Here is a 9,900-nt window from a genome sequence, read left to right on the forward strand (position 1 = left end):
CCCAAAGTCCAAATGTGCGTGTATGTGTAGACTGTTCTTGCGTGAGTAAACCTCAAGGTGTGTGTGTGTGTGTGTGTGTGTGTGTGTGTGTGTGTGTGTGTGTGTGTGTGTGTGTGTGTGTGTGTGTGTGTGTGTGTGTGTGTGTGTGTGTGTGTGTGTGTGTGTGTGTGTGTGTGTGTGCGTGCGTGCGTGTGTTGGAAGCTAGTAGTGTATCATAGAGTTAGCCAAAGCAGATAGATAGCGTAGCCCCTAAAAGTGAGTCTATTTGTCAGAACACAGATTGTCAGGCATACCGTACCACAGCCCTTACCCCTCTCCTCTCTCTCAGGCTGGTGGTATAGTAGAACACTAGGCTGCTTCCCAAACGGTACCATCTTCCCTACATAGTGCACTACTTCTGGGCTCTGGTAATAAATAGGCCACAATATAAGGAATAGAGTGCCATTTGCGACGCGGCCTGTGACATGGTGAGCTGAGCGGCTCTAACTTCGGCATGTGGCATTCGCTCTCTCCCTCTCAGGTGGCGCGGCGCGTTGGCAGACTCTTCTACATGACCAGCTTCCCGCTGGCGCTCCCGGTGCCACCATCTGCCCTGCGTCCCCCGGACAGGGACCCCCTGTTGTCCGACACCCCTCTGGCGGTCCCACTGCGACCCCCCTCCGTCGCCAGCAGCAGCTCCTCTCCCTACAGCGGCCCTCCGCCCCCGTGTCACTCCTCCCCCAAGCAGGAGAACGGCTCCGCGTCAGGGGTCTACGAGGGGGCCAAGACGCCCTCCTAGGACTCAACTGGCTGCACAGGGAAGATGAACTGTAGAGGAGGAGGAGGAGTGTAGAGAGGGTTCAGAGAAACCCCTTGTAACAGACATTGAATTGTCCCCATTTCCTGTAAAATATCTAAAAACTACAACTAAAGAAAATGAACTGAACAGACTTCAACTTCAAGTTCCACTGTGGCTGTAGCCAAGCAGAATCCAAAGACGTGACTGACAGTGGGCTGGAGGGAGAGACATCATGAAGCGACAGAGGGAGAGAGAGAAAGAGAGAACGAGAAAGAGAGGGAGGGAGCAGACAGCTGGTCTCAGTCAGATTGCCAAAAAAAAGAGCGAAGCGCCACAACTACGACATTCTTCTGAGTGAGACAGACAGACGCTAACGGAAACGCTTCCTTCCTGGGCTGAAGGAAGCCCCCCCTCCTCTCGCTCTCTCTCTCTCTCTCTGCTCCCCAACACACCCGGCGGCGCCCAGCACTTAAAAGGAAGACGCCTCTTCCCTCTTTTCTCTCACTCACTTTTCTCCCCACTCCCAGTCTCAGGAGCCCAAACAGCTCAGAGGAACTGAGAATTCTGGAGGCTGGAGCGAAAGGACTCCAAACCCCCCTCATTATTGCAACTATGCATTCCACAGTCCAAAACCAAAGATTACCGGATGTGTGGAATCAGGACGATATTTCATTTTTGTTTCTGGTGTTTTATTTAGTTTTGTTTTTGCTTTGTGGGAAAAATGTGTAGTCTTAGGGAGGTGTGGTACATTAAGGAGAACAGTGGGCCAGGTACCATATAACTGTCTTTAAGAGACAAGGGGGACTCTTTGAAAGGTGACAAAGGTACACAACACAGTGTTGTGCCCATAAGCCAACAGTCTACGCTGAGTTCTTTCTCTGACACGCCCTGATAAAAAGGGCCAAATGTTACTGATATGGGATGGTGACGAAACGGTGGCTTTGGCTCATAGAGCTAATGTCATTGTAAAATCCTGTTAACTACTGTGGGAGATACAAACACGCTGAATTGTACAGAATGATGCTTATGATGGAAATAAGGTTACAGACGTGTTTGGGGGGTTCATTAAATGTAGTTGCACGAATAACGTTTTCTTTATGACTGAACAAAATGTGACTCGCTAACTTTTCGTGGTACTTTTCTTACGAACATTTTTGTTGGCCGTTTTATTTTCTCCAAATTGTATATTATTAAAAGAAAGCCCCAATCTTGAATGCTACTTCAGCAGATAAATATGAGGAAATAATATTTATTAGGACTTTTGATGTACAGTGCCTTCAGAAAGTATTCACACCCCTTGACTTTTTACATATTTTGTTGTGTTACAGCCTGAATTTAAAATTGATTAAATTTAGATTTTGTGTCACTGATCTACACACAATACCCCATAATGTCAAAGTGGAACTATGTTTACAAATTAATTAAAAATGAAAAGCTGAAATGTCAAGTCAATAAGTATTCAACCCTTTTGTTATGAAAAGCCAAAATAAGTTCAGGAGTAGAAATGTGCTTAAGTCACATTATATGTTGCATGGACTGTGCAATAGTAGTGTTTAACATGATTTTTAAATGACTACCCCCAGGGCCATAACCAGTTTCTTTTTTTTCCAATGTAAATTATATTTGGAGAACAGTAATAACAAACAAAAATGACACCAGCCATTATCACCTTGGTGGCTGTAAATTCAACACATAGCCTATTATCTATACAATTGTAACGTCATACCCCTGAATGGGGAGAAATATGAGAAATGATTTACACTGACACGTAGCAGCAGTGACGAAACAAAAACATTTAACATTTTTAAAACTGTATAGTTTGCTTTTTTTTGGTGCATTTTAATGTAGGCCTATAGGGAATATAGGCCATGTGGAGATGTTCATTGAAACATATATATTTTTTGTTTGTTTTAGTTCATTCCTAACTTGTTTGATAAGATTAGTACAGATGTTCTCAGGGTACCCCACATGGGGCCCCGACCCCAAGTTTGGAAACCACTGTACTAACCTCTGCTTGCTTTCTTTCTCTCTCGGTCTCCTCTGCTTCCTCCTGCATGCATTGCAGCCTGCCTTAGCCTCACCACTGAGCGCTACATCACTGCCTGTTTCAGTAGCCTACTCTCTGTAAAGCAAAGTTATTACGAGAACTTAGTAGTGTATTTTTTACTCCTGCTGAGGTAGGCTCCGTTTAACATTGGCTTCTTATTTCATCCTTCTAGCTGGCTCAGCAATAGTAACCAGAGCCCTTGAACGTTACTTGAATAAAAGTCTCTGCCGGTAGACAACTACCTGACTGACTGACATAATCTATAATCAAGTATTTACCAGATGTGCACTCATTCTCCAAGAGTCAGTTTTTGTTTGTTTGGGGGATGTCTGTAGACGTAGCAGGAGTAATGGGACAGTTTTAAAACTGCCTTTTGTCCAGCATCTCGCAAATACACTGTCAGCAGCATCTCTGACTCTCTAGCTGGCTACTTGAGCCAGCTGCGAGCTGGGGTAGTTCGTTTCAGGTCTCAGGCCCCCTAAAAAGGCAAATCAGGGAGGCAAATCAGGGGGACACGAGAACATAACGAACAAACCGCTGTTCACGATTCCACTCATTTCCAAAGAGGCAGTGTGATTAGAATTGTCAGATCAATAATATAAGCGCTCTGAGCTTTGATCAATGCAATAATTAGATTTTGACCCGTAACTGATTTTCTTTATTGTGTACAAAATATATATTTTTGTTATCATTTTTTTCAAATTATAAAAAATGACAGAGGTCTAAACCTCTGTGTCCTCATATGTAGTAACGGCCATGACTACCCCATCTCTGTCACAGGAGGTTGGTGGCACCTTAATTGGGGAGGACGGGATCATGGTAATGACTGGAGCAGAATTAGTGGAATGGTAACAAAAACGTCAAACACATTCCATTTGCGCCGTTACGGCCATTATTATGAGCCGTTCTCCCCTCACCAGCCTCCTGTGATCTCTGTACCCTACACATGCAATTATTTGTGAGGTCCCTCAGTCGAGCAGTGAATTTCAAACACATATTAAACCACAAAAACCATGGAGGTTTTCCAATGGTCCGCAAAGAAGGACACTGATTGGTAGATCGGTAAAAAAAAAAAGCTGACAAAGTCTAAGCCATTGGGGAGGGGGATACTAAACTAGAATTGAAACTGGAATTGTTTTAAGATGGTCATACCATGGATAATTTAGCTATTTGATTTTTAATTTTAGGACCTACAATTTAGGTCAACTTTTTTTTTTGTTTTCATTATTTGATAAAATATTGAATTTAGCCTTTACCACTATAGCCCATAGAAACGCGTTGAATAACACATTCATAAATGGCAAAAAAGACAGCAAAACATTTTATAACAAGGAATAAGTTTGAAGTGTCTGTCCTATATACAGGAGATATAAGAAAGCTCGGGAAATATATATTGAAAAAAAATATAAACGCAACGTGTAAAGTTTTGGTCCCATGTTTCATGAGCTGAAATAAAAATCCAGGAAATTTTCCATATGCACAAAAAGCTTATTTCTCTCAAATGGTGTGCTCAAATTTGTTTACATCCCTGTTAGTGAGCATTTCACCTTTGCCAAGATAAGCCATCCAACTGTCAGAAACGCTCAACTACTTTTTTCTCTCCTCACTTGAATACTAGCAGTCAGTGATAGTAGTAGTCAGTGAATACTCTTTGTAGTGTTTTCTCTGACTGTTGGATGGTGTGTGTTTGTAGGAGAGTGGACTCCTGGGGGCATGGTTCAGGTCAACACCAGCTGTCAGAGTGTGAGGTTCTGCCGCAGGCCAAGGCCTCCCTGCCTGTGGGGATAAACCTGACCCTTCCACACACACACACACAAAAAAGAAAAGTGCACACGCGAGCACTCACACCCACCTTTATCCTTCAAAGAAAACAGTTTCCACTGAAGCTGTCAAACTGACATGTATTGGTCACTGCTGGGATTTCTGCTGGGATTTCATTGGCTTGGTCTTCAGCTCTACTCAATTGGTTGCTATTGTGTGCAGGTACTGTATGCAACAGGGTTTCCATTAGCCGGTAGGCCTAATAGCCGCTTTTGGACGATAATTTATAGTGCTGAGTGACTTGTGCTTTTTGAAGTTGGTTCGGTTTCATTTAGATTATTGAAAAATAATCACGGTTTTATATTTCGGTTTTAATTATTTGGGTTGAATGCTGTATCACAGAATAAAATAATTAATAAAAGTCTCATGATAGTAGTAACTGCCCATTACTGCTTATTCCTTATTAACCATCATTTATTCACATTACTTTAATAAAATATTTCAGTTGCTGTGTATATTACATTTGTTTTATTTGATATCTTTATTTTTTCATTCCAAGTCATCAACTCATCTCTATAGAGCTACGACATATGCGGCCTGACAAAAATAACTATTTTGTAGTTCTTCAAAGTAAATAAGGCATACTTGCATGACTGCTGAATACCAACAATGAATCACTTAGATCACGTATTTTCAGGAAGCGATAACTCGCGAAGCAACAGCTGCTCTCTATAACCCCTCAATATCAGCCCTTCTTCGGTCTGTTCCGTAGAAGGCGTAAAAAAAAAAACAGACCAGACAAGTAGATGTGCAGTGGATTATGGTCACAAACTAGGTTTCCATCCAATTGGCAACAGATTTTCATGTGAATATGCTTAAATAACCATAAAAGCCATTTGCACATTTTTCCATCAGAGATGTGTTTCCATCAAATTGACTTGTTGAGGATAAAAAGCTGTGTGTGATGACATAACGCACATAAAAATACCTTTTCTGGTTAAATTCCCAAGTACTGAATAAAAGTTAAATGTGTTTCCAATGCATTTTCAACTCGACTGCGGGTTTTCTCTCCCCCCCCCAAAATTGCATTATATAGCGAGTGTGCCCTCTCTGGTAGTTGCATGTGTGCTCTAGCCAACAGCTTGAAGATACAGATTACATCAGGGATGGGCAACTGGTGGCCCGCAGGTCGCCCCCATTTTAGAGACCAATTTCCAAAGACAAAGAAATGATATATATATATATACAGTACCAGTCAAAAGTTTGGACACACCTACTCATTCAAGGGTTTTTCTTTCTTTATTTTTACTATTTTCTACATTGTAGAATAATAGGGAAGACATTAAAACTATGAAATAACACATATGGAATCATGTAGTAACCAAAAAAGTGTTAAACAAATCAAAATATATTTTATATTTGAGATTCTTCAAAGTAGCCACCCTTGGCCTTGATGACAGCTTTGCATGCTCTTGGCATTTTCTCAACCAGCTTCATGATGTAGTCACCTGGAATGCATTTCAATTAACAGGTGTACCTTGTTAAAGTTAATTTGTGCAATTTCTTTCCTTCTTAATGCGTTTGAGCCAATCAGTTGTGTTGTGACAAGGTAGGGGTGGTATGCAGAAGATAGCCCTATTTGGTAAAAGACCAAGTCCATATTATGGCAAGAACAGCTCAAATAAGCAAAGAGAAACGACAGTCCATCATTACCTTAACACATGAAGGTCAGTCATTGCGGAAAATGTCAAAAACTTTGTGCAGTTGCAAAAACCATCAAGTGCTATGTAACTGGCTCTCATGAGGACCGCCACAGGAATGGAAGACCCAGAGTTCCCTCTGCTGCAGAGGACAAGTGCATTAGAGTTACCAGCCTCAGAAATCGCCAAATAACTGCACCTCAGATTGCAGCCCAAATAAATGCTTCACGGAGTTCAAGTAACAGACACACCTCAACATCAACTGTTCAGAGAAGACAGCGTGAATTAGGCCTTCATGATCGAATTGCTGCAAAGAAACTACTACTAAAGGACACCAACAAGAAGAAGACTTGCTTGGGCAAAGAAACACGAGCAATTGACATTAGACCGGTGGAAATCTGTCCTTTTGTCTGATGAGTCCAAACTTGAGATTTTTGGTTCCAACCTCCATGTCTTTGTGAGAGAGTAGGTGAACGGATGATCTCCGCATGTGTGGTTCCCATCGTGAAGCTTGGAGGAGGAGGTGGGATGGTGTGTGGGTGCTTTGCTGGTGACACTGTTAGTGATTTATTTAGAATTTAAGGCACACTTAACCAGCATGGCTACCACAGCATTCTGCAGGGATACGCCATTCCATCTGGTTTGCACTTTGTTTTTTAACAGGACAATGATCCAACACACCTCCAGGCTGTGCAAGGGGTAATTGACCAAGGAGAGTGATGGAGTGCTGCATCAGATGACCTGGCCTCCACAGTCACCCGACCTCAAACCAATTGAGATGGTTTGGGATGAGTTGGACCGCAGAGTGAAGTAAAAGCAGCCAAAAGCGCTCAGCATATGTGGGAACTCCTTCAAGACTTTTGGAAAAGCATTCCAGATGAAGCATCATAACTTACTTAATCTGTAGCCTGCAATGACCACGTCATTGCGTGACTCCAAGTTTTCCACCTACATTTCTCGCATAATTAATTTAACAGACACAAAAATATCCCACCTTATAGCATTTTTTGTTGTTGTCGACATTTGGAAAGTTGACCAACAAATCTTCTGTTTCTATTAGGCCTGTCGTTACATGTTTTTATCTGACATGTTCTTTACTCGCATAAAAAGGTTGTATGGAAACCCGGTTACTGTGGTTAATTGCCACATGTAGGATATTGGCCTGTTGGAAATTACAACACCCTACTACATCGCACAGTTCAGCTGGATCTGATTTATCTCTAGAGAAACTGTGCAGTGTGTGCATTGAGCTCCCAGTAAAAAACAAACGAACTGGTCAATTCGTTAAAAAAATATAAAAAAATAAAAAAAAATTTCGGTTAATCACTCAGAAGTCTGAAAAGCTGATTTCACTGACCAATTGTCCCGGAGAAGGAGAAAAAAAATCTATTGCGAAATAATGCTTTTTAGCCTATTCTTTGATGGAAATGCCAGTCGATGTAAATACATTTGACTTGTCATGCTATTTGGTCTACAGGTTAATTTGAATAATTTTGTGGAATTAAATTGGCACATGTATAGTAGTCTAGATTCGTTATGCATCTTATCACACGTATACAGCACACAGATACAGAGCCTTTGAGCGGAAAATCTGTCAGACAGTATCAGACCTGCTGCTACAGCATATCAAACAGCAAATGCATAGGCAACGAATGGCAGGCTTAATCAGCGTGTCACACAACACTTTGCAATGAGCTGTAGGCAGTTTGCATTTTGAAAACATATACTTAATTGTTTGAAACTGGAAAGTTTTACTACATATTGAGGTAAAACCTTGCTTCAAAATAGCCTAGCCAAAATCAGACCATATCCGTGGAGGCAATTATTTTATACTGAACAAAAATATAATTTCAAAAAGATTTTACTGAGTTAGAGTTCATATAAGGAAATCAGCCAATTGAAATAAATCCATTAGGCCCTATTGTATGGATTTCATATGATTGGGAATACAGATATACATCTGTTGGTCACAGATACCTTAAAAATAGTAGGGGCTAGGATCAGAAAACCAGTCAGTATCTGGTGTGACCACCATTCGCCTCATGAAGCGCAACACATCTCATTCGATTTGAGTTGATCAGGCAGTTGGTTCTGGCCTGTGGAATGTTGTCCCACTTCTCTGAATGGCTGTGTTTGAAGTTACTGGATATTGGCAGGAACTGGAACACGCTGTCGCACAAGTCAATCCAGAGCATCCCAAACATGCTCAATGGGTGATATGTTTGATGAGTATGCAGGTCATGGAAGAACTGGGACATTTTTAGCTTCCAGGAATTATGTACAGATCCTTGCGACATGAGGCTGTGCATTATCATGCTGAAACATGAGGTGATGGCGGCGGATGAAAGGCACGTCAATGGTACTTAGGACCTCGTCATGGTATCTCTGTGCATTCCAAGTGTCATCGATAAAATGCAATTGCATTCGTTGTCCGTAGCTTATGCCTGCCAATACCATAATTACACTGCCACCATGGGGCACTCGGTTCACAATGTTGACAACCGCAAATCGCTCGGCCACACAACGCAATACACGTGGTCTGTGGTTGTGAGACCACAGTCAGCATGCCAATTGCACTCTCCCTCAAAACTTGAAACATCTGTGACATTGTGTGACAAAACTGCAGATTTTAGAGTGGCCTTTTATTGTCCCCAGCACAAGGTGCACCTGTGTAATGGTCATGCTGTTTAATCAGCTTCTTGACATGCCACACCTGTCAGGTGTATGGATTATCTTGGCAAAGGGCAAATGCTCACTAACACGGATATAAACACATTTGTGCACAACATTTGAGAGAAATAAGCTTTTTTTGCTTATGGAGAATTGGGACCTTTTATTTCAGCTCATGAAACATGGGACCAACACTTTGCATGTTGCATTTATATTTTTGTTCAGTAAATATAAACTTTCTTTCATTGTCCAGTAGGCCTAACCAAAGGAACAATCGTCATAATATTAGCAACCCATGCTAGTTGTTGTTAGATCTCCCATCTTGCTAAATTTCTAACAAATATTTTATTCTCTATCACATGAAACTGCTAGCATGTGCGGTGCGCTGTGATAGGCTAATGTTGTTTTCCCATTAATTGCATTACGGAATTTACATTGGCGCGTATCCTACGGTCTTGTGCACATTGCTGCGCTTAGGTGAATAAATAGTTTATCAACATTTTAAGCTAAACATTCTGATCTGTTTGGAATAGGCTATTTCTTTCACGACAAGCTGACTAATAGAATATATCAAATTTTCTACTATGGGGGATAGTAACGTTAGATTGTAATAGGCTATTGATTTTGCTGTTCGTTACTCATCTAGTTGGCTGAGGAAAAGTAAAATGTCGACAATTCTAACATCTTCAAAGTGCTCATGATAATTTGCTAAGGACCGTTTAAATTAAGGTTAAATGAAATAAAAAAATGAAATCGTTCCATCCTCCACTTGCATGTTCGGTTAATATGAATTACCATAATCTAAATGTGATTTGTCATTCTGAGCACCGTGGGTGGACGCCCTAATCAGGTTATGCATCCAATGCACATGGGTCCGGTAAATGTTTCAAAATGTCCAGTAAATTAAAACGCTGATCAAATCTCGGGGGCCACATTTTCCTAAT

General features: G+C 41.3%; 1 protein-coding gene across 5 annotated transcripts in view; it reads left to right on the forward strand.

Annotated features, from left to right (window-relative positions):
- The window catches only part of samd11 (sterile alpha motif domain containing 11), a 90,498-nt gene extending 85,488 nt beyond the window's left edge, over positions 1–5,010 (forward strand). For all 5 annotated transcript variants that reach the window (XM_014146020.3, XM_014146019.3, XM_014146018.3 and 2 more), the window contains one exon: positions 521–5,010. In XM_014146020.3, coding sequence (XP_014001495.2) covers positions 521–778 — 258 coding nt within the window. In that variant the 3' untranslated portion in view covers positions 779–5,010. The remainder of the gene's footprint in view (positions 1–520) is intronic.
- The last annotated feature ends 4,890 nt before the right edge of the window (positions 5,011–9,900 follow it).

This window comes from Salmo salar, chromosome 15 (genome assembly GCF_965601325.2).
Source record: "Salmo salar chromosome 15, fSalSal1, whole genome shotgun sequence".
NCBI lineage: Eukaryota > Metazoa > Chordata > Actinopteri > Salmoniformes > Salmonidae > Salmo > Salmo salar.